The sequence below is a fragment of the Harpia harpyja genome, chromosome Z, assembly GCF_026419915.1.
Source record: "Harpia harpyja isolate bHarHar1 chromosome Z, bHarHar1 primary haplotype, whole genome shotgun sequence".
Taxonomy (NCBI): domain Eukaryota; kingdom Metazoa; phylum Chordata; class Aves; order Accipitriformes; family Accipitridae; genus Harpia; species Harpia harpyja.
This window is the reverse complement of record NC_068969.1, coordinates 64,723,218-64,748,326: the sequence shown is the minus strand read 5'-3', so window position 1 is coordinate 64,748,326 and position 25,109 is coordinate 64,723,218. Positions and strand designations below refer to the sequence as shown.

The 25,109-nt window shown below is 42.7% G+C and overlaps 2 protein-coding genes across 5 annotated transcripts in view; one reads left to right on the top strand and one right to left on the bottom strand.

Moving 5' to 3' along the window:
- Nucleotides 1-9,173, bottom strand: part of SLC12A2 (solute carrier family 12 member 2) — a 63,473-nt gene extending 54,300 nt beyond the window's left edge. For 2 of the 4 annotated variants that reach the window (XM_052777088.1, XM_052777087.1), the window contains exon 1: nucleotides 8,415-9,170. In XM_052777088.1, coding sequence (XP_052633048.1) covers nucleotides 8,415-8,996 — 582 coding nt within the window. In that variant the 5' untranslated portion in view covers nucleotides 8,997-9,170. Of the gene's footprint in view, nucleotides 1-8,414 lie in introns of all 4 variants that reach the window. The other 2 variants (XR_008233497.1, XM_052777086.1) reach the window with 2 other exon arrangements.
- Nucleotides 9,174-9,185: 12 nt separating this feature from the next.
- LOC128136661 (forkhead box protein D1-like) lies at nucleotides 9,186-12,647 on the top strand. Its single transcript, XM_052776581.1, has 3 exons — nucleotides 9,186-9,194; nucleotides 9,380-9,906; nucleotides 11,994-12,647. The coding sequence occupies exons 1-3, from the start codon at nucleotides 9,186-9,188 to the stop codon at nucleotides 12,139-12,141; spliced, it is 684 nt and encodes a 227-aa protein (XP_052632541.1). The 3' UTR covers nucleotides 12,142-12,647.
- The last annotated feature ends 12,462 nt before the right edge of the window (nucleotides 12,648-25,109 follow it).

Sequence of the window (25,109 nt, the reverse complement as noted above, 5' to 3'; positions counted from 1 at the left end):
TTCTCCAGAACAAAGTAGATGCAGCATTTGATTGCATAAGAGCTGAATTAAGTCCTATTAGCAAGGCTCTTGCATAGCAGTTTTACATATTCAAGTATAGTCCGAGAAAAACAATGTTCTGTAAATAAGTACAAAAGAGAATCCGTTTCAGTCTTTCTCAAGAACTTGTTTTCAGCACATCAAATTCCCAAGTCTTCTATACTCCACCCCCCAAAAAAGGTTAATTTGAAGCATTCTTGCTCGTAACACCTTTCAGTTTTCATCCACTTCTGCAAAACAGAATGATGCACTTTCCATTCAAGAGGTGGAGGATGGGGAGCAAGTGTACCACACTATGCACCAGTAACCTTAATAAAACTTTCCATTTTAATTAGAAGTCCAGTTCTAAGTGTAGTAAGTTCATGAAAAATTACATTTAACCTATTTTCTTACAATAGACTAAACAGCCCATTGAAATAATCTTAAAAATATCAGTTAAGTACTGATTGAATTTTTAATGTCATGCCATGAAGTGATGGATACAGCTACAGGCACAGCCCATGAGCCAGCACTGAGCAGGGCTGGTACATCCATGCAGCACAGCACTTACTTGTACTGGCACAGCACTAGTTCAAGCCAAAGCTGCCAAATTGCTTACAGCTCCAGAACAATGTTACTTGGAATAGTCTTCGGAGTCTCTCTACCACTACACCCTCAGGGTAAGTTGAAACACTAACCTAGCATGATAGTTTCTTTACAGCTGAAATTGACATTGCTGTTTTCTTTGACTTAAAAAAACCCTGAATAATCTGAAATAGAAGCAATTCATTTGCTGGAAAGTTAACTAGCAAAATGAAGATGCAAAAGATAAGCTTCCTTGTCAAAATGGAATTTTAGGAATTTTTTACTTTTTTTTTTAAACACCTCATCCTTAAGTCAGTTAAGTTTATCAGGCACAGATAACACATCTTAGTTTTTAGTGCATAAAAAGAAATTTTATTAAGTTGATCAGGCCTAATCAGCGTGCTGAAGTGTAGAAATAAATCAGAGATGTTCCATACACTCAAGCTGCAAGAACTGGATAGCTTCCAAAATACTGAAAGGCAAACAGTTCTAAGTCAACTATTTAAAAAAAATTCTCAGAAGTGAACAAAACGACCATATTGTGATTGCTATTACCTATTGGTTTTGGGGTTGTGTGGCGGGGTTTTGGTAGCGGGGGAGGGGCTGCAGGGGTGGCTCCTTTGAGAAGCTGCTAGAAGCTTCCCCAGCTCCAAGCCAGACCCACCACTGGCCCAGGCCGACCCAATCAGCAACGGTGGTAGCGCCTCTGGGAGAACAGATTTAAGAAGGGGAACCTGCAGTGAGTAGTGGGATTGGAATGTGAGAGGAACCCCTCTGCAGATACCAAGGTCAGTGAGGAAGGAGGGGGAGGAGGTGCTCTGGAGGAGGGGATGCCCCTGCAGCCCGTGGTGAGACGGCAGGGTCTCCCCCCCCAGCCCATGGAGGGGAGCGGGGGAGCAGATGCCCATCTGCAGCCCCGGGAGGGCCCCACGCCAGACCAGGTGGATGCCCCCGAAGATGGCTGTGACTCCATGGGAAAGCCCGTGCTGAAGCAGCCTGTGCCTGAAGGACTGCAGCCCGGGGGAAGGACCCACACTGCAGCAGTTCATGGAGGACTGTCGCCAGTGGGAGGGACCCCACGCTGAAGCAGGGGAAGATCGCAGGGGAAGATCGAGGAGTCCTGCCCTTGAGGAGGAAGGAGCAGCAGAGATAATGTGTGATGAACTGACCCCAACCCCCATTCCCCTTCCCCCTGCGCTTCTAGGGTGGAGGAGGTAGAGAAAACTGGGAGTGGAGTTGAGCCCAGGAAGGAGGGAGGGGTGGGTGGAAGGTGTTTTAAGATTTGGTTTTACTTCCCATTACCCTTGTTTTTATTTCATTGGTAGTAAATTAAATTGATTTTGTTTCTTCCCCAAGTTGAACCTGTCTCTTGCCCATGACCATAAGTGGCAAGTGATCCCTCCCTGTCTTTGTCTTGACCCACAAGCTTTTCTTCATATTTTCTCCTCCTCATCCCACTGGGTCCAGGGGGGTGGAGGGGGGAGGACAGAGTGAGTGGCTTTGTGGTGCTTTGTTACCAGCTGGGCTTAAACCACAACACCTATACCACAAAGAGGGGGAAAATGCGTTTGTGGTTGTTCATGTATGAATATTATATGTGGCTTTAAGAAAAAAATCTAAAGAACGCAACAGAAGATGTAGTACACTGGTTTGAATTACTCCAAGATACTGATCTTGCCAACCTCCTCCTCTGCAAGGATGTTCTTCAAGAATGAAAATCATCTAAGGTCTAATCAAATGCAGTACCAAAAGGGAAAAAGTTAAGATGAAGATTAATTCTGCAGCACCTTCCTCTTTAACCAGTTCTGAAATAGCTTATGCTGACAGAAAAGCTGCCCAGCTAGAGAGAAGTTATTGCTATTCTTTCAGGTTCTGGTCTTGAACTAGTCATTGATACTGAAAACATGTCAGCCAAGAATGGTTTATTTAAAAAAACAAACCCCTCCAGACAGGCACTCCCTCCTTCCTTCCCTAGTTGTACTCTTCTGGCAAATTACACAGCCTCTTCTTCTGACATGAGCACTCAAGAGGTTCATAGTACACTGCAGTGCTCTCCAAGGGGTGCACAAGACAGTCCACTGGGAGCGTGGGAAGGAAATATTTTTTGTAATGTTAATAAACTACAAAAAGATTCCTGAAAATGTTTATTTCATCTTTATCTCATCCTTTAATTTTATTTTGTACCATACACAATATTAGTAGAGTAGTACACGTATATAATTGATAAGTAAATACACGTATATTAGGTGTGCATCCTGAAAAATTTTTTTAGATACAAGTGTGCAGCCAAAAAGATTGTGGAGGCCACTGGTGTACTGGATCAGTGAACTGACTCACCACATCCAGTGCAAGATTTTGCCGTTGGAGAGAGGTGTTTGCTTTCTGTAAACCATATCAGTTCCCAGATCCAACTCAAAAATACCAACATCACTACAAGAGAGAGCACAAGAGTTTACCCCTTTCAACAGGAGCCCACACTTTTGCTGTCAAACTATAACCCATTAACAGTTATTTCCACCTTCTCTGCAACAAAATAAAACAAAGCAGTAAGAGCAATATTAGCAGTCTGCTGAACACAGTTCAAGGGTTTCAGTATTCCATAGGTGTTTTGGACTAAAGACTTATCACAAAGATCAGATAAGAGATTCAAGCATCAAAGGATGTAAAATTACAAAATACACATGGTCCTTACAAAATACAAACCCTGAAGGATTAACGAATGATTTAGTGCTGCAAACAGAGCAGTACATTAATTTTTTTCCCTTGATGAAGATGGTGGTAATTAAGCACGGTATCAGGATAAACAAAGTGAGAATCCTCCACACAGATTGAAAAAGCATAAAAACACCACTTTGCAGGATGCTAGTAAAGCCTCATCTGAGCACAGGTGCATTGAGCTCACTGTTTTTCAAAAGTGATGAACAGGAACAGTTACAAATTAAAGACTTCTATGACATCCAAGAGCACAGAGACTAGAAGAGTTTCTCTTGGTTTATTTTAGTACAATGAAGTTCAGAAAGAAAATTTTAAATTCTGCTTACAAATATAAAGGACAGCAAGAAGGAAAAGAAGCTATCCAAATTAAAATCACACTGACTCAAGAACTAAGAGACCTACTGATTGTAAGCAAGATTCAGCAAAGTAGTACAATAAAAACTATCTGCAAGAGGGTCTCAGTCTTCAGCAGAGGGAGAGGAGAGGAAGGAGTTTTTAAAAGATAGACCTTACATAACATGGTCGGCTAACTTGATAGCCCAGAATCATCTTTTAGCCTTTTATGCATCTTTAGCTGAGCTGTCTTCTTTACAGCCTAAGCAGACACAAACCAAGAACTTGGAAAAAAAAAAAAAGTTAGAGGTGCAGCAGTCTTTCAACATTTTCAAGAGAGAATACATTCTTTGTTAAAAAGGAATGCCATATGCAGCCTTTTCACTAAGTCAAACATTTTAAGTTATCACAAAACTGCAATGCTCAGGAAAATACAAATCAAAGCCAGAAACATAGTTTAAAAGAATTATAGCCATCCAACTTGAGTAAAAACAAACAAAAAACCTCAATTCTGCATCAAGACTGTCAGTAATGTGTTCTTTCTTATTTCTGTCTCCAAATTCAGAGGACAGGTGCATGAATTTCTGTGTGGGAGGAAGCAAAGCACACTTGTGTTTTTAAATGCCTTTGGGCTTTGTTTATTTTTTTTAATTTGGGCTGACAGGGTGGGGGTGGTGTAAAGATCTTCCTCCGAGATCACTACCACTACCGTCTAGCCTGTCAAGGGAACCAACTAGTACTTTCAGTGTTTTAACAAACAACAGAACAAGGCTACCAGCAGGGGGCTTGGTTGACAGAATATCTGCTTAGCACAGCTGTAAGTGACTGCACAAGAGACATACCAGATCAGGATCACTCACGTACTGTGAATTTTATTCTTCAAAAAGTATAAGCTTCCCAATTAAGGCAATGCTATACACAAAAATTATAAACTAATGCATAGTAGTGGATTACTAAAACACAGTCCAATTCTGAATACTTCAGAAGTATTAGCCCTCCAGAACTGTAAGGTCTATGACATTACAGCATGGTAATTTTTACACTGAAGAAGACAAAGGCAGACAGAATGTCTTCTACAAGCTATAGCTTTACTTAGAGGTAGCTGACCTAGGCAAAAGAGATATTACTAAACTGTGAGATAGAAAAAAAAAAAGCTAGGACACTTTTGATCTTGCTACTGTCTGAAGGCAGATCCCCTCAAGAGGGCAGGGGACACCACTGCAACTGCAACAAAAACCTACATATCATGGTATGCTGTTTCCCTCCCACTTCTTTGTTACTAACCATCCGTTCACCTCTGCATCTCTGGAGACTAATGTTCCTGCAAAGCATCACTTTTATCTATGAGATTAGCAACTGTAACAGCATCACCAAATTCCCTCTGTCATCTCCCTAAAGAAGAGTAAAATTAATGCACAGCATTGGGTAAGCAACAGATTGATCACCTTGGCTATCTACAAAAATATATGAAGACAAGACCCCTCACTTGAAATTTACCATGATAGACCAAGATCAGTAGTATGCAATTCATCCACTTCAGAGTACTGCAGCATTACCCAGCTGTGTTTCCACAACCAGCTTCAAGAACAATCCCTTTCTTTTCTACTGGGAAAGCCACTGTTGGAAACAACCACATGAAACCTGAAGTGGTTAGACACCTATCCTACCAGGGCAGCAAGACAAACCCTTATCAAAAGGCACTCACTCTATACGTGAATGCGCATCTTCCTCAAACACTGCATCTTCCTCCAACAGTGTTAAGACAGATGAAACCTGTAAACGAAACTAAGGAAAAAAAGAATCTGTTCTGTAATTGGCACTAGCATCAACATTACTGTAACACTGCCTCACTATTTATTTACCTTTTAAAAGGAAAAAAGAATAGCACAAACTAACTGCACGATGAAATTGCTACATTCAAAGCAGTGAACCACATGGCTAGTGAACACATTTTTGGATCAGTCTTAACACAAAATAACTGCCAACCTTGATGCACTGGGTCAAGAAGCAGGGGCATAACAATAGGTCTTTACAGAGTGCAAATTTTATGTAAAGGTACTGGGTAGGATGTTTATACCAGCTGCCCTACTAAGTTTTTGACATACATGCTGTACAAGATAATTTAGTACATAAACCACAGCTAAAGAGCGAGCTTAATTTTTCAAGTTCTTGGAAGTCAGTGAAATATCCTCCTTAATGCATAGTATTATTCAACACTAGAGACCATTACTGTTAGTCAGCAGGAACTGAAGTCATTTTGGGAATGGAGACAGTAAGCCCCCTGAAACACAACAGAAAAAGCACAATGGCTTTGTGAACATCTTTTATGTAAAAGTATGTCATCATCATGATTTAAAAGTTATCAGCACTCTGTGGCCAGGAATCAAGTACATAATCACAGATGTGGTGTATTTTATACTCCAGAAACTGGGAAAAATGTAAGTAACCAATGCTATTAGAATGCAGGACACACCCTTATTAAAAGCTTTTGTGTTCTCGACTTTATCTTGCTAACTGTTTTGCTAAGGTCTGAAGTGAAAACAATTGCTTCCCTTCTTCATGTAAGCCTAAATGCTAACATGCTAATTGATTTGGAAATGAAACATCCTGTTCCAGAACAGCTGAGTTACTATGCAGAACTTCAACTTAACTTCTGAAGTTTATACTATGACGGTTTTTAAAATTAACACTTAAGTATAATATCAAATGTAACTGAAATTGCATATTCCATCCCCAAGGTTGGGGTTTTGGGGGAGGGGGGGGGGGGGGGCACAGCAGACAGGACATGACAAAAAAAAAAATCTTCATTTAGACACCTATCTACACTGCAGAACAAATTCATGACATTTGAAAAATTAATGCTCACAATGAAACTGTTCTGATAATGACCCTGTAATTAGGTCATCTACAGCTCCTCTATGCCACAACCTACCAAGAAAATTGCTTACCATGCATTTATCCTTTATGAAGAAATTAACACTTTTAGAAACTATAGTTCCAGAATAAGTTAGATTCTGCACTGCAATGTCTTAATGGTGTCATAAAGAGCCTTCTTGACTGCTGCAATATAAACACACCGAAAACCTATCTGCTAAGCTTGGCAATTCAAGTAATGTTCTGCTTACAGAACAGAGTATCTAACAACCCAGTCATGCCATCATGGATCAGGACTCAGAAATTGGGGGGGAGGGGGAGGGGGGGATCAAAAAAAATTAAAAAAACACGTATATTTTCACGTATGTTATGTGGCTTATTTATAGCATATCTAACTCCACGCACAAGACAGTAATTGCCAACTTCCATTCCATACTAACTTAGAATCAGAGTATAGAACATCATTTAACTCCATCAGGAGTGGACCTGAAAGGCAAAAGTAATTTGCTGTTACAGTTAGTAATTATTTAGATATCTAATCTTAGATGTTGCAAGGAAGTATCTCTATAGCACACCAAACAGTTATTTCTACCAGAACAGATGAAAAATCAGTTTCAAAAAACACACTTTAAGAATCACCCAAAAAACCCCCACAGACCAGTGCAGATGCACTGAGCTGCCTAATAATGGTGTGAAACAAGACAGTCTCAAAAGAACATACATTTTCTCATGGAACTCCACCTATAAGGAGTAAAAGGTGGGATGAAAAAAGTTCTGGAAACAGAATATTCTTTGCTTCATTAGGACGTGGCCCACATGTTCCTTTATTTCCCTAAACCCAGCAGAAAAATCTATATAGAACACGGACTTCTTAGAGCACAGCTGAATGCCATGAGGCAGTTTTCAGACTGCAAGAAAATAGCATTGCAATAGTTTGATCTGGCTTTAGTTTAGTCATGATAATTTAATAGCTTAATCATGATCTAAAAAATACATCAAATTAATTCCAAGTTCAGCTAAAGCGTGCCTTTAATAAAGACTGCCTGCAATGCAAATAAGCTTTCACTGCAACTTGTCTCCAGTAACATACCGAATAGTCCAAAATAGAAAAAGCTTGACATGCACAGCTTCAGAATTTTTGAAGCCTTGACCATGACGCCCTCACACGCAGGGCTACTCAGCACGACTGAAAAGACTCCTTAAGGAGAAGGAGCCTCGGCTGTATCTGTGCAGCCTTCTGCATCACGCCAGAAGGCGGTCTGGTTCGGCACTGCGTGCGCAGGGAGAGACATGCATTTTCAGCTCTTGTCACTACCAAAAGTGAGCGCATCCTTCTTTATTTTTTTTTTTCCCCCAGCATCTCTTCCAAACATTTTCATTCCCCTTCCCAAACTAGTATTTCTTGCAGACCCCGAGTTCCCTATCTGTTGAAGGCGATATGGACCAGAAGTGGAAAACCGCTGCGTCTGTTTCTCTCGGTTACAGCAAAAACGTTTGCCCCGCAGACCTCCAGCGGTAACTGCCTCTCACCATGGGGACCATCTCCCAGAAACATGCGGGGGGGGGGTGGACACGACACACGACACCTCACTGCGTCATGAAAACAAAACAAAACAAAAAAAAGACGCAAGCGACGCGATGCATTCGCGCTGTTTGCGCCGCCTCGAGGCTCAGCGAGCTTTCAGGTTTTTTTCCTCCCACCGCTGCCGACCTGCACCGAGCACCCGCACGCCCCGGGGCACACAAGCGCCGAGGGCAGCCCCAGGGAGACTGCGGGGGGGGGGGGGCACAAGGCCAGCGCCGGGGCCGGTCCCCGCCCGGCCCGGGGACAGCCAGGGAGGTGGCGGAGTGGGAGAACGGGGACGGGGGGGTAGGCGGCAGCCGCTCACCTTGTCCAGTTCATCGTGCAGCTCGGCCAGGCTGGGCCGGAGGAGCTTCTCGCCCAGGTCGGCGGCCGTGTGGCGGTAGTGGTCGATCCGGGGCACGGCGTCCATGGTGTTGTGACCGAAGGTGCGCAGGTAGTAGGTGTTGGTGTGGGTGTCGTAGTAGTAGTGGTGGTGCCCGCCGGAGTGGAGGCTGCCCTCGCTCAGCACCGTGTCTCCGCCGTTCTGGAAGCTGACATTGCCGCCCTCCGAGCTGCCGCCCCCCAGCTCACCGGGGCTCTCGTCGCCGGCCGCCGGGTCCACGAAGTTCACCCGAAACCTGCCCTTGGCTTCCTCGCTGCCCTTCCCCACCGCAGCGCCTTCCCCGCTCGCCTTGCGGGGCTCCTCGGCCGGGCGGCCGGCGCCCTCGGCCACCAGGTCCACCTGGAAGCGGCTCTGGCTCGGCGTGGGACCCAGCGGTCTGCCCAGCGCACCGCCGCCCGCCGCATCCTTGCCCTCCTCCGGGCGCCGCTCCTCGCCAGCGGCTCCCGGCGCGCCGGAGCCGGTCGGCGGCGGCAGCTGCTGCTGCTGCTGCTGTTTGCCCTCCATGCCTGCTCCTCGCCGGACGAGCACTGCGCGCGGCGGCAGCCCCCGCTCCTCTGAACGCCCCTCGCGGCGGCGGCTCCGCTGCTTTAAACCGCCAACCAGCGCCAGGGGCTGCAGCGCGCCGCAGACAACGCCAGGCGCCGCGCGCGCGCCCCGCCCCGCCCCGCCCCCCCTCCGCAGCGCCAGGTGATGATGCCTCCGGTGCGGCCGCCGCCCCCTGACCCGGGCCCCTGCCCCGCCGCGCGCCCCCTCAGGGGGGGGACCCGGCCCCGCCGCCGCCGCCCTCTCGCCCCGCACCGGCCGCTGGCTCCCGCCGCCTTCCTGCCGCCGCTCGCCTTCCCCCGAGCGCGCCCGCTACGCCAAGGCGCCGCCCGCCGCTCTGACAGCGACACGCGAGGAGGAGCGGCCGCGCCGGGCGAGCCCACCGGGGCTTCAGCAGCAGGGAGCGGCGCGGGGCCGGCGTGGGGTGCCAGATCCGAGCAGGAAGCGGCCCCCGGTGCCCCCCGCCTCCCCGCCCCCGCCCTCCGGCCGCTCCACCTGATCCCCGCTCGGCGGAGGCAGGAACTCGGACGCGAACCGGCCGGCGTCGCCTCGCAGCGCCCGCTCGCTTCCTCGCTCGGGCGGCGGCGAGATGCGGGGGGGGGGCCGTCGGCGCCGCCCGCTCCCCAGGCTCCGCCCGCTCCCGGCGGCGGCGGGAGCGGCTCCCCGGCCCGCCGGCGGCGCTCAGGGGGAGGACGGCGGCGGCGGCTCCTCCCGGCCCAGATTATGGCCGCTGCCGCATCCGCCCCGCGGCGGCCCGGGGAGGGGCGGGGGGCCGCGGCGCTCCGGCGCTCGCCCGCCTGTCAAAGCCTGTTAGCCCGCCGGCCGCCGCTGCCACATCTCGCGAGAGGAGCACCGGCTCCGCGGGCTGCGGGTACGCTTGCGCTGCCCCCCGCCCTGCTCCCGGTCACCCCCGCCCCGCGCCGCCGCCGCGGCGGCAGCCGAGCAGCCCCCCCGGCCGCTCGGGGCGTCGCGGCAGGAGGAGCGTCCCGCCGCACATGGCGGGCGAGGCGGCTGCCCGCTCTCTTCCTCGCCCTCGGTCGCTGCCCGAAGCGCTTCCTGGGCGGGGGGGGTGGCGGCCGCGGGGCTCTGGGGCCCGGGTAGCTCTGGAGCCCGCCGGGGGCCACGGCCGGTGGTGCTGGCTCTGTGCCGCCCGCCGGCCCCTCGCCTGCTCACAGCCCTGCAAAACCCCCAGTCCCGCTGTGAGCCGCCTCATCTTGATCTTTGTCGTACGCCACCTAGCTGCTCCTTGACGTTGTCCGGGTGTAAACGGTCCGGATGCGCGGCTCGGATGAGCGAGTGCAAAGATGAGATGTCTGCCTGCAGGAAAGCGTGGACCAGTAAATGCCGGGGATGCAGAGGAATGCTTGCCCACCGATACCTTGAAGGAGGAATAAACGAGGAGAGCAGAAGTAGGTGGTCGGTTGAGCGCTGTTTCACCTTCCAGCCTCCAGATCTCTCCCGAGTGTGCTGTAAAGATCATTGTCTCCTCGCATAATAGATCTAATGTCAGCCATGCGCCTTTTTCTGTGTCTCTGTTGCAACTCTTCGCCCCTGTTCTCTTAAATTGTACTTTTTCTCCAAAAGTATACAGGGTTAGTTCTTTTAAAAAGGCAGTCGTTCTGCCTCCCCTCTCTTAGTGGAGCCTAAGTGTCTGGATAATCCATTAAAGCATGGGAGGTTAGCCCTGACGCTGTGAAACAGAAACCTCAGATGCAGGTAAAATCCTTCGGCTCCCATAGCAAGAAATTAGAAAGGGATCCACCAACAGTTTTTCATCATGCTTTTTTATTGTCTTTATACTTGAAGGTAGTAGCTCACAGAAGAGCAGGAGAGGTGGGCAACAGTTGCCAAAACAATTTTACCTTACTTAGTTGCTAAAAATCATCAAGCATTCACTTAAGTTAGTCCTCTCAAGCAATGGCATTTCTTTATTTCAAAACATTTTGGTTGGTACTTCTGGGTTCCACATCTTTTTTCCTAATGATGTGGAGTTTTGTATATTTTTCCCCTCTGTCTACCAAAGTCTGAGTGCCAAAACATCCAGTTTCTAGCTCAACGCATCTCGACTGTTTTATTTAAATTAACAGCAAACTTGGCAACATAATCCAACAGAAAAGGACTGGAGTTATAAAACAAAGCTTGCTTTTTCTTAACAGTTACTTAGAGGAAGAAGTATTTCAATTTGGGGGATGTGTACATGCATAAAAGAGCTGAGGATATTTCAGTAGATTGAAAAGATAGGTATGCGGATCCTTTCCTGTTCAAACACTGTTCTAGAAAAAGAACAAAAGTCACATATTTCAAAATTGTTTGGGAAATTCCTTGATGGACTCCAAAACTGCCAAGAGTAACAGTTTAAAAAAGACAGGATTCAGCAAATTTTCAGAATGTAAAGAATAAACAAAAACCTGTATGTGAACTGGAAAATAAAAGATTAAACCGTGGTGAAATTTTTACTTTTGTCAGGGAGCAAGGACTTGAAAAACAGTGGATGGTAAAGAGAACAAGTCAGAATAAAGGATTTTGGTTCAGAATTGAAAGCAAACAGCACTAGAACAGCAGATGATGTGCAAAGAAAATCTTCCAGTGTACGTTTTGCATAAGCAGACACTGCATGATCAACACCTGCATAGACTGTCATATGGTAAGGTGTTTGGAAGCAATTTAGATTTGGAAATGGTTATTTCTGTCAGTTTCCTGTATAAATAAGTAATAATGGGAAAGAGGAGGGAAGCAGTTTGTGAAATCCCATACTCATGATACAGTTGATGATGGGATTGTGTTATGATGTTTAGCTGTTTTAAATCAAACAGCATTCTGTATGTACAGCTAGACATGTATTGGCTACATCTGCAAGGCCCACAGCCTGCCTGATGTCAGTTCCTCTTTCGTCTTTGTTTGTATTATTGCAATGCAATGCTCAAACATTCAACCTGTCCCGCAATTCTACATCCCCAGAATCGGTGATCAGCCTGGCCGCACTCATACTGAGGGAGGCCAAAGCACCGTTCTGAGTGAAAGAGGTGGAGCCCTTGCACTTCAGGCTTCAAGAAGAGGTTCCTTCTTAGAAGAAGGAAGAGGGAACTGGGTGGGAAGAATATACTAATAGGAAGAAAATGGGGCACAGAAAAGCCTGAAGGGAGAAGAGTACATCATCCTAGTGGAAAGACAGCAGGGGCAGGTGATTCTGCATGAGGGAGAACCTTACAGAAATGAAAGAAAAAGACAAGGTGTTGCGTTCATAGCAAATAAATTTTGTGATGTGCATCCATCTAATGTAACGTAAGATAATGCTAAATACTGGCTTTGAAGAAAGCAAAGAATTGAGGATGCTACCACAGTCCCCATGAAAGACAAGGAAATAGGGACCCCAAGAATAAGAATATGGATGACGAAAATGCAGGCCTCAGAACCAAAAGGTTCAAGGAGTTTAAGAAATACCACTGTATGGGAAACTGACAAGAGTAAGAGGAAAATGGACCAAGTCTTCATAAAGGTCCTGGGACTTCACATGGCCTGCGAGAAGGGTGAGGGAATCTGTAACAGTAAAGGAGAATAAAAGAATAACTGCCAAGTAAAATGCCATTGATACTAAAAAATACAGTTTGAAGACGGGGGAAAAAAAAAAAAGAATAATATTCACTTTAAGCTGTTAATTTAATGGTTTCTGACATACTGCTACTTAAAATATTAACACAGTGGGGTCTGGGTGTACAAAAACGTAACACATTAAAGTAAGCGGTAAATTACTCCAATTCTAGCTAAGATTATTTACCACAGAATGTTAACAAATTTTTTTTTTTCATTACAAAGTGTGGCAGGAAGAGCTGTGGGGGGTTTTGGCGTCCTGTCAAAGATGCAAAAGCACTACTGAAAATCCCAAATTTGGTTTTGGTAGTTTAAAAACTTAGGAACATTGGATCTGCATTTATTTATACATGTATAATATGTACACTTACTGGAGAAAATATCAGATGGCTCAATGGCTTACTTACCGTTATCAGAGGTACCTTTCATCACCAGACATACCCTCCTGACACTGGGGGGCATCAGAAGGGTCTGTGAGAATGGCTGTCAGCGTCGGTAAGAGGAGTTTAACATCTGTACGAACCTCCACATGAGAAGATTAGAACAGAACAGCTGTTTGGGGTCAGGCAAGGAGTTTGTTTAGTCCAGTAACCAGCCTGCAGCAGTGGCCACCAAGCAGAAGACTGGCTAAGAACGGGGCAAGTACAGGTCTTACAGGTACTTTCCCAGCCTCCAACATTTTGCAGCTAGGGCATGGCTAAGCAAGCCAGAGAGGCTTTCTCTTCCACGAACTTGTCTGTTTCACCCCTGACATTATGCAGCTTCCCTAATGTCCTGTGGTAGGGACTTCCTGGTTCCTGGTAAAACTTCCTGGTAAATGTGGTGTGAGGAGCTGCCTCCTTTGTCTGTTGTGAACTTGCTATTTGCCAGCTTCATCAGATACTCCGTAGTGCTCATTTGATATGTAACGTGAAATACTGAAAAATGCAGCCACTTTATGAAATTGTGACTATCGTGGACATTTAGACCTTGACTAGGTCTCTCCCCCATTTGCCTCTTTTCCAAGCAGAAGAACTCTAGTTAAGTCCTTGCTCCTGTGGACACCGTTTCACACATCCTTGCTTCTCTCTGGTTCTACCAGATACTTTATGAGATGCACACACAGTGTTCAGCTTGTGAGTGCTCTGTGCATCTCCTTTCAGTGTGTAAACAGACCCCTTAGTCCTATTCTCTTTCATGTGTTTAAATCAGCTATTTATGAAAACACGGACCTTTGCTCTTATTTCATTGATCCTTAGTTTCCTTAAAAGCCTTTGGCAAGAGATCTTGTCAAAAGTGTTTCAGAAAACCATGTAAATAGTTTCAACTAAATCTTACCTACTTGATTGTGAATGCCTTCAGAAAACTCTGGTGTACTCCCAATGTACAAGAGCTGTGCTGACACTCCCAAAATCATATTTGCCCATGTGTCCACTGATTCTATGCTTTGTTATAGTTCTTCATGATTTGTCTGATGACAGGCACCAGACTTACAAGCCTGTAGATTGACAGATCTCCCCTCAAATCATTAAAAATAGGTATCTCATTTCCAAAGCTCATGTCCTCAGGCACAAAGCTGGCTTTAAGATGCTGTGCATCAGAGTTAATAATGCAGCAGTTTTGTCCTTGAGTTCCTCTACAGCTCAGGGCTGAGTGCCATTTGGACCTGTTGCCTTGTTACTGTTCGGGCAGACCCCTCCTATTTATGCCTTGCAAAGAAGGGCTCCAGCAGAGGAACATCTCCTGCCTCTTCCACAGTGCAGGCAGATGACAAGAACTCATTTTGCCTGCCTGATAGAGCCTTATCTTCTCTGAGTGTTCTTTTTGTATCTTCAGCATCCATTGGCCTTAGACTCTTGACAGATTTGCGATTCCAGATACATGTAAAGGATGATTTCTTAATAATTTTTTAAATTTTTCTGCATATTCTATTTGGGCAGTCATCTCATGCTTATGATCTGTTTTGGTTTGGGTTTAATATATTTGGACACAACTTCAGCTTTTCAAAGGAGTACTTCTTTCTTCTAGTAACTTGCCTTATTCCTGCTGTTATTTGTACCTGCTTCCTCTCAACCTTTCTGAAGTAATTCTTGATTGCTGGTGTAAATTTGCTCTGTCTTTCCAATATTATATTTTTCAGCAATCAGCACCTATAAGAACCTAACTCTTCTTAGTCTCCTCTCCAGCTTTGTCTTTGACCAACTTCCTCATTTTGTATTTTTTTTCTGTTGATCATACATCTGGTGGATTTGGGGGTTTTACATACTTTTAGTTTCTGCGAGGCAAGATATAGTCACTGTTGCAATGCGGTTCTTCGGTGCTAAAATTTTGGAACAGGTACTGTGTGTGCACTGCTTGAACCATGAGGGTTATTTCCGCTGTTGTATACCACCTACCTAGCTGCTCCTTGATACAACCATTGTTAGCGTCTAAAAATGTTGTTTCTGCATCATTATCCCATGTCACATTTTCCCAGTCAGCACACAGCCTGATTCTTCTTTCCTTCTTTTCCTTCCTTTGGTTCTGCTTTTATATTCTTTCCTTCCTTCTTTTTTCCTTCTTGTTCCATAACAAATAGAGGCATAGTTAATATTGGTATTCTACTACTGTGCTGTTTATTGTGTCCTTTATAATTATTACAGGTGTTAATCCAAATCAGTGTTTAAGTAATACTGTCCTTTTCCCAGAAATCTGGATAAAGTCCTAACAAATGCTGTATTGTCATGTGGCAACTTACCTGTATTTGTATTATACTAATACTAGCTTACAAGAAAAAAAGGTAATTGCAGCAACACTTCTGAAAGGCTGCCAGATAAATCCTGTGATTAAGACACTCAGAAATGAAACCCATTTGCTGGCAGCTGGATGTCGTGGTGGAACAATCTGTTTCAGGGGCCTTTCTTGTTCCAGCCATGCTTTTAATGTGTCTGTGTGTCTTCAATATTCTTCTGCCCTAACACAACACTGCCTTGTTTTTACTGACCCGGTGGTAACGAGAGTACCTCCGTAATGACTCTAGTTATTTCTAATATTTGAGTATTTCTAACATTCTCAGTTTGAAGACTGACATGCAAGAAAGGGTTTTGATAGCTTCTTCAAAGGACTTCAATTTTCAATACTCTGTTAGCAATGTATTTCCTTAGGAGGGAGGTGGAGGTATATCTCATGTCCATCCAGAAATGGAAAGTTTTTAGAAGATGCTGTGCTCTTCTGGTAGATGGAGGAAGAACATTCAGCACCTGCTCCCTGCCCTGAGTTTGTGAGTTTCCATGTCTAGTTTTAGGATGCTGGTTTATCTTTAAAGTTCTGGTTGTCTTAGTATCGAAGAAACTGCCTTTCATCCTGTGCCCGTATCAGTCCAGTTGAGACCAGCGAAGCCCCACAGGCTCTAGAAACCGTTGCCAAGGTCTACATGTGACAAAGTGAAATTAAATGTGAAGACCTTATAATTATGGACTTTAATTATCACATATCAACCAAAGCACTTAATGTCTGACTCATCCCTTTTTTTGCCCAGCATTTGAAAATTGCAGTGTGTATGTACATGCATTAGAAAGAAGAAATCATTCAAAGGGGAGATGGAGTTTGTTATCTTAAACTGCTGTGGTTATAGGCAGTTACATCAAGAAAAACTTGAGAATATAGATGAACATATTGCAACAATTCTGGAAATGTAAATAAGCAAACAAACAAACAAATGCGCTTTTTGTGCAGTCCAGTGTATCTTCAAAGGAAAATGATACTCTTCATTAATTCATTTTGTTAGTTTTAGTCATTTCTAAATGTGTCTGAATCTCTAAGAAATTTTATAGTAAACAAAGCTGCAGGGTAGCACTGAGGTTGCTGCTCAAATGTAAAGTGGACAGCCTGAATGCTGAGTAACTGTTCGGTCCAGACCACAGACTACTAATTCTGATTTCAAACCTTGCATGCAGATTGCAGCCAAGTAGCTCGGGACAGAGCTCACAGTGTCTCTCTCACCCAAGATCCTCCTATCTAATTTCTCTGTGAGCTAGGAACCTGTTCTGATACTTCCTTCCTGACTTCTCTGCATTAACTGAGTCCATTTTGCATGATTCAATTCCTTCTTAAGTTCATCTCTTTGCTCTGTAGAACTACGTGCAAGAAGTCATCTCAAACATTAAACTTCTGGAGATCATTCTCCATACATAGACAGGAGATAGCCAGAATACAGGGATGAGGAACTGCTTTACGCTTCAGGGGTATATCTAAGTGATTTCTGTTTCTTGTTTTTTCTTTTTCAAAGTGCTATTTTTTTTGTTTGGTTACTTAATCGTGTTTCTTGAAGAAGAAATAACTTCCACATCTTTGTATGCCATTCAGTAGCTTCTGAAATGGATGTCCTTTGGAGTAGACATCCACTATAGAAAGAAGCCTAATGAAGTAGGTTGGCTAGCAGCCCACCAGTGCCGACAGACAAGACGTGTATATTTCCAGAAGCTCAAGCCAGCTAACCACATTCTACTCATACAATTAATTTTCAGTCCTTTTCTTTTAATTGTCCTTGTATTATGACAATCAGTCCATTAAATTATTTTTAGGGGTTTTTTTTCTTTAATGTTCTATAAACCCTCATTATCAAAATTGAGTGGAAGTTAGCAATAATTTATGCTGTAGTCATCCTTTTGGTTTTTTTCACCTTGCCTACTTCTTTTAGCATTTGGAAAATACTTAGTTTTTGTTGTGCCTTTTTATAATATATTATTTTAGAATTGTTTTTTCCCTGAGTATTTCTTATGGGAAACCATCTAACATTTCCAAGAAGTATCCCAGCAACATTTGTACTTACTGTTTAGCAACTGGTTGGTGAAGTGACAGAAGTTAAAAAAGAGTGTAGGAAACAAAGTATGTGAGCAAATATATCCTGCCGGATCCAAGAGCCTGGGAGAGGCGAGGCTGCTCAGCTCCATGTCCCCAGGTCCAACCAGCAGCAAGGCTGGAGGTGCGTTCCCAGCAGGCAGATGCACGCAGAGCACACGTTACATACCACATAGATACCTATACACGTGTCCAGACACACGGATCAGACAGACGCCCGGAGCACTCGCATGGACACAGTCAGCACCAAGGGCCTCATCCTGCTCCCCTCTCCAGCGGAGTAGGATGGAAGTCCGTGAGAGAACGAGGTGGGTGGCTGGCTCAGACCCTCGGCCTGACCAGCAGCTGTCCCTGAATCCCGGTCTCCCCAGTTGCTGGCACTGGGACGTGAAATCCCTGAAGCTGCAGGCCCACGCCAGCTGCTGCGACAGACCATTACGCGCGCGCGCGTGCACGCGCGCGCACACACAGAGCCATCACCCAGGACAGAGTGAGGAAGGACTGTGGTGAGCAGCCAGGACAGGCTGCGCTGGCCGGGCACAGGGCATGGCTGACAAGCGTACCCACCCGCCAACTACTTACCTGCCACCGGCCCTTTTTGCCCCCTTGCCCCTCATTTTGCCACTCCTGTTCCTCCCCAGATCACCTCAACACCCTTTTCCCACCTTTGGTTCCTCCCCCAAACATCCCGTAATAAATCCCGTGGGAACCCAAGCTGCTCTTCCCCTGTACCCACAACATGTCCCCCAGCTCTGGGCAGCAACCCCCCTTAGTCCAAAATGATTTGATTTTTATTTTGTCAGATCAAAAATGAGTGAAATACATGATCTAAACATTGATCAACTGTTGTACATCTGGATGATTACAACACAGTTTTCTCCAAAAAAGGAAAACAAGAAAATCCTAGTATTCCAAAGTAAGGTTATACTTGTAAACAATAATCCAGAACTAATGGAAAGTACAGAAATCAACAGGACATTTTGCATTCACGACCTCTGTAGTCCGAGTGATGTTGACAGGTTTGTGTAGACTTACTTTACTGGTTTTTGACCATGGCTGTTCAATTTTACTACCTCTCATGTTCCAAACTGTCATGATTTGCTTGTAAAGTGTAACTACTAGCTTGAGTGTTTCTTAAGGAGTTTTTCACTGTTACTGCTTGCTGTTACTTGATTCCAGTCATATCTCGATACTTGCTTTGCATTATGTTCATGTGGAATCAGTAGACTCTATATGTAGCACCCCAGCAGCTTAAACTTGCCAAGTCCTGTATGCTGTCCTTATAGAAGTTAAGTCAAATTGAGTTAGATCTGAGATCTACCACTCATCAACAGAAGTTCTAACATGCATTTTAACAAGAGTGAGAACCTGAGTAGGCACTGCCAGAGAGATTCATGTGTGCTACGTGTTCCTGCAATGCAAGAATATTTAATTCCTTTCTACTACCGAATTTATGCCAGGAAGATGGTTACTAATTAATTCTAGGATGCTATTCAAGATGGTTAGAAATCTAAGCAGAATTTTGCTCCAGGCTCTCGCTGATATGTGCCATAAAGGTATTTGACAAAGTAGAGTAAAATAACTGCTTAAAACTGAGTAGTTCAGACTGGAGGAAGAAATCTAATTGTTTGAATGGAAGTCTTTATACCCTCCTCTGATATGACAAATGAAACATCTCCCATATGCCAGCAGCATAAAATATGATTTACCTTCTCATTATACATTTTTTCATGTTTTATGAGTTTAAAGAGTTTACCTGTTCAGGAAGTTAAGCTTATGGGAAAGGAAGATTACACTACTTCTATCGTATGTCACCAATATCCTCTCTTACTCATTTAACATTAATTCATATTCAAATACTTGGAGAGGTATGGTATATAATTGTGATGCTTATGATTTTTGGTAGGCATCAGAGGATAAGATGCTGGGTGACTGCTCAAGGATGATAGACCTTTACCGCATCTCTGAGGATGGCTGCATAGGGGTCTCATGTTCCAGCATGTGTACAGCCTTTGGAGTGATAGCAACCTAGGAGCACAGCCACTGGGAGGGAATCAAGTAAGCTTGCTCATAAGCAGTTTTAATAATGATTTCTCTCCTTTCATCTTCAGAAGAGGAAATAAATGTGGGAACACAAGGGGATTAAGGTGGTTTAATAGTGGTAAAAGAGCATATTCTGACTTGAACCATTTTATAAATGGGAAAACTGAGGCATGGAAAGATGACAGCTTGAATCAAATCTACTCTGTGTGAGTGGAGGTGGTTATTTTGAACATACAATACCCTCTCAGTTTTCATTTCCACATTTTTGTTCCACCCACAGATTCATTGGGGAAATTACTAATACCAAAGGCAGTCAAATCCATTATAATCTTCTAAGTAGTGGGAGCTGAAAACGCAGGTTTGTAGTAATGCACTTGTTTTTCTCTTGCTTTCAGTCTTAGAACTTAGAACTACAGATTGCATTATAGATATTAGTTGTAGGTCCTTTGTGTAGCTTTTTAAGATATGTTGACAGGATAAATTGCTGTATAATTTGTTGTATTCCTGAACAATGCTAAATATTGTGGTCAAGTGTTCTTTTTTCTTGGGGTATTTTTGTATGTGCTTTTGAAGTCTTTAAATGCTTAGATGGTGACTCACCTGCATCCTTTCAAAGAGTTTGTCACTAAGCTCTGAAAATCATTACACCAAAGTTCTATAAAAAAATGTAGCCCCATGTCTTTATATTGGGTAGAATCCAATCATTTTTCTTCTTATCCTTAAAAATATTTTTGAACTTTTTTCCTGGGATAAGTTCAGGGTGACCTGAATGAATGGTCCCTGGGAGAGCTAAGGAAATTTAATGCTGATAAAAATTCACTGGAAAAGATAGCATGTACATGGTACTTCTAAGTAAACATGAATAAATCAAAGAAAAAAAATCTAAATTATGTTAACATAGCTTAATGAAAACCCCTATCATGGTGCAGCAGCAGTTAAAAAAGGAATAAAACCACAGTAAATTGTTATAATAATAGTCAATTGGTCACTCATATCCATTTGAAATCACACAGTTCTGATTGATTAGTCTGCATAAAAAAATACAGCAATAGACAAAGGTTTCCAGTTTTAGAGGAATAAAGTACTTAGAAGTGGGGAAATGGGAGACTGAAAAGGCTGTGGTTCTTCAGAGAGGTCAAATAGAAAGGGTCTTAGTACATGTGTGCAAAATGCTGGGAGGCAATGGAAGAGAGAAAATAGGGAGCTACAGCCTACCTTTCTGCTAGAATGGGACAACCAATTAAGTTAAAAAGTAATGACACACAGCATAATGAACTCGTTGATGCTGATGTCATAGACTTAGGTAGGTGGGGAGAAAGGATTACCAATTCAAATGACCAATAAAAACCATCAGCAGTTTTCAGGTAGAAGAAAATTTTGAAGATCTTCATCTGTTTCTGTGAAAGTATAAGTGAACTCTAACAAGAATTGGAAAGAATTTCTCCCCACATCAGTGTATTAATTGCGGCTCTGAATTTCCTCATGTCACTCCTGGCACTGGTCACTGTTAGGGACTAGGTTTCCAGATGATGTTTGCATTATCTCAATTTATACAGTGCTTTTGCTCCTGGGAAAACACCCCTATTCAAAGGCAGCTGGTGGCAAAAGTGGTCATCAGGTACCTTTATAAATTCTGGAAAATTAAACTGGTGGTGCAAAATCTGATGCAATTCTGGTAGGAATGTTCAAAACAGAATCTACTCTTTTGATTTTCTTCCCCCTTGATGAAAGGTAGATAAAACTCTAGCAAAAGAGATATCAACTTGCTCCTGCCTTGATTGGTTAACCAGTTCATATTTTCAAAACATCCTGTAAACAGTTCATTTAGACCAAGAAGGAGAACTTCTGCTGTAACTATAGCTCATTTCTATCCCACATGTCATATTGTAACATTTGTTTTATCCAGTTTCAAAAATAGCTACTTCAACCCTGTCAGAAAACATCTGGCAAGCATCACCCCTGCACATTGCAGTCTACTGTCATCACGCATTTATGTCAAAGGGAATTAATATCACAGGCAGTCCTTAATCTTTCAGAATGAGCTGGAAGGAAATGCAGTAGAAATACTTCCCTGCAGCTGTCTCTGCACATGCTCTAATTGTGAGATCTGGTTATCCTTCTCAACTAGAATATCAAAATGCAAAAATATCTAAATTTGTCTCTTTTCATTGCTCAATATTTCTTGTTATCTCTTTAGTCTGGCAGTAAGCAGTAGTTTTTCCTCCTATCCCTGTATGGTATGATCTCTTAAAAGACTATTTTTGTTTTGTAACAGAAATGAAACTGATTCTTCATTACTTTTGTCCTCTTGGTTGGCCCCGTAATGACAAACCTCACAAGGTTGTTCTTTGTGTAACCAGCTACCTCCCACAGCAAAGACACACCTTAGAGGAGAATTTGCCTCCATTCTGTCGCTGTCTTGTCTCATTGACAAGTGAAATTTTGAATCCTTATCTGATTATTTCTCCTAAAGCTATTGCTAGTATTCTGTTTTATATTTCTTACCTTGTTTTGCTTCTGTCTTTCTTCTTGGTCTTTGTCCAGTAATACAGCTTGGGTCTTAGCAGGCTGAAAGGTAGCAGATCCCAGATTATAGTTGTCAGTATTCCTCTAGGCCACTGAATTTTAAAAACTGCTTAATGACCTGTAAGGTATTGAAATAAATGGATGTATAATATAGCTATTTAATTGAATAGCTATATTTTATACATAGCTAGACACCCAACTTAGCAAATTATGTAAGTATGTGTTTATGTCCTTTGCTATTGAGCAAGGCACTGAAGAGTGTATTTAGCATTAAACTTGTCCACATCCACTAAGGTCAAGCAGTTTGTTTAAGCCATGCCAAACAGAGGTAGATTGCTAAAAGAAATCCCTCATTAAACATTATTTTGCAGTTTGGTACACAGAAAAAAAGGTAAAAAAAAAAAAAGGAAGCTAACGAGGAGGTTTAGAGTTCCAGATTGAAATATTTTACCTCTCACCAGACATGTTTAAATATTTTCACTGAGGTTATTTGTTTAGTTGCTCTTTTTTGTATGGAAGTGTATTTAATAGAAACTGGAAATATCATTGAGTAATGACACCTACATTGAATTTCCCTGGATTTATTTTTCTGGCAACTGAGCCTAGTTGTGAGCCACAGACAGTGAAGTCCATAAAAAATTCTTTTAAGATTCATACAAGTTTTTCTATTTGACACTACAACTCCTCCTCAGATGAACATACACTGTCATGTGCAACAGAACTGTCCATCCATAGGCATTGTAGCTTGTTCTTGTATTAAACATAAGGAAATATTCTGCATATTATTTGGGGGAAAATCTTGGTAAATTTTAAATTCTAATTACAGATATTGCAGGAAATAACACAGCATATTTTGTGTGAAGGGGAATATAAGCTTCAGAAGTATAATATTAGGCAAAAAAAATGTTTTTTTCAAAATTCCTACTTCTGTTAGAACATGGATGCCACCATTACTTTGCTAATTTGCCAATTGTATCTATTTAGTTAGACTATTAATGTACCAATTTCATGTTCCAACAGGAGAGCAGGTGTTCTCTTGTTTTACCAAATCAAATAGGTAGATGCTGAATATGGCATTTTGGAAGGCAGTGCTTGTCACTCCACTCATTCCTTGATTCCCTGTCAATAGGTTGATGAAGTGTAGACATCTCGGGCATTTGGCAACTATATACAAATAAATGGCCTTGTCAATTTATGAAAGATTACCATGGTATTTTGGTACTAAAGTGTAGGCATTATTAAATATATAGAAGACACTAGAAAGGCCTTCCCTAATAAGACTATCTGAAAACTTATACTTAGCAGTGCTCTGTGAAAACTGCAACTTTGATTTCATAGTCGAATCATCTTGCATGCATTCACATCTTCTCTTCAACCAGATTTCTTATGCTATTTCATTAAATCTTTTTCAATTAAAAAAAACACAATATATCAATTTATTCCCAAAGAAAAGGGATGACTTTTCTCAAAGGAACCAGGGTGACTTTAAAATTCATATATTGTAATGATTTTACCATTGAGGACAATGAAATTAGAAAACAACTTTACATTAAAACTGTTGTCAGCTGTGAATACTTTGCATAATATAGTCCTTACATTTCTGGAAAAAAATTACTCTTTGGATAAATAATATTCTTTTGGTGGATGAATGAAAATTCCTTTAAGATAACTGACTTATAAATATAAATATGATTCGCTGAGAGTTCTGCAGTACAAATTTTGTTCTTTGTTTATCCAATATGCACAGGAAGGAAAGGTCAGGGCCAAAGGCAGAGAGTTTAGAAATCCAGGACGAAAAGTTATGGTACATAATATCTTTTAAATTTTTGCAGCTGTTTCCATTCCTCTTTCTGTACTATCCAGATGTACCAAAATTCATGGGTTTAATCAGGCTAATGTCATATTGAACATTAAACATTTCAGACACACAACTGAAGGCACTCTTGATTTCTTCAGCTGTATTCTGACTTGGACATAGGTCAAATTTCAGAACTATTTTTTACCAGTGCAGTCATTCTGCAGATACTGTGAAAAACACAGTACTGAGATAAAACATAGATTCTGCTGGCTGATTTTTCTATTATTCTGTAGTGAGATTGTTTCAGTTCTAACTTACATTTATGTTGTGCTGCTTTTTTTAACCTAATTGATAAAAATTGAATAATGCTGAAATCCATGGCTAATTTATTATTTAAAAAAAACCACAGAACCCAAGGTCAAAATTTATTATCAATCTGTTTATTTCAGTCCTGCCCTGTCTGTGAAATATTATCACCTCTTTTCAAATTCTCATCAGGTTTGGAGCCTGGTTTGGTAGTAGATACCCTTTTGCCTTGTTCTGAATCTGGTTAGTGGGCCTGTAAGTTGATAGCTTTATGCCAGGTTTATTTTCCTAAGATTTATTTTCTCAATATGAACAGCCATTTCTTCAGAATAGTGATTTTTCAGAAATAGCTGTAGAGGTTCATCACAACAATACACTAACTGAAACATATGCCAGTAACTCATAGGCACTATGGATAAGTAAGGAAAATAAAATATCAGCACTTCTGCATTAAAACTTTGCTCGAAATGCAAACTGAAAAAAACTGTTATTTATTTATTATGCAGGAAAGTAGGGATTCTTCAGTTAAACGTGAATAAATTATGACAGTTACTCTGATTTGGGCAGTACAGTATTAGAAAATTACATATGTACACATATATATTTGCCAAAACATTATAAGCCATGTGCATAACTGGGTCTCAGTCATTTGTTATCTTCTTAATTTCATGGAAAAAATGCTGTACTTTGGTTTTTCATGCCTGGTAAATAGAGGTCTTACTACCTTGTATGTCAAATTATTGCCAAAGATTCTAGGGTGTAAGCGACCTTCAGAGAACTAAATCAAATAGATGCTTCGTCAGTGGTATTCTGACTTGGGAAAACATGCAGGGAAAACTCTTTCCCATTCCTCTCCCCAGTCTTTTCTTGCTAGGATAAGGCTGTTCCTTTTCTTCCATTGCTTCCTCTCTCTCCCTCCCCACAGTTAGAGCCAGGTCTTTCTTTTGCTCCCCACTGCCGGGCTTACAAAGATATCAGCATAAACATAACTTTTA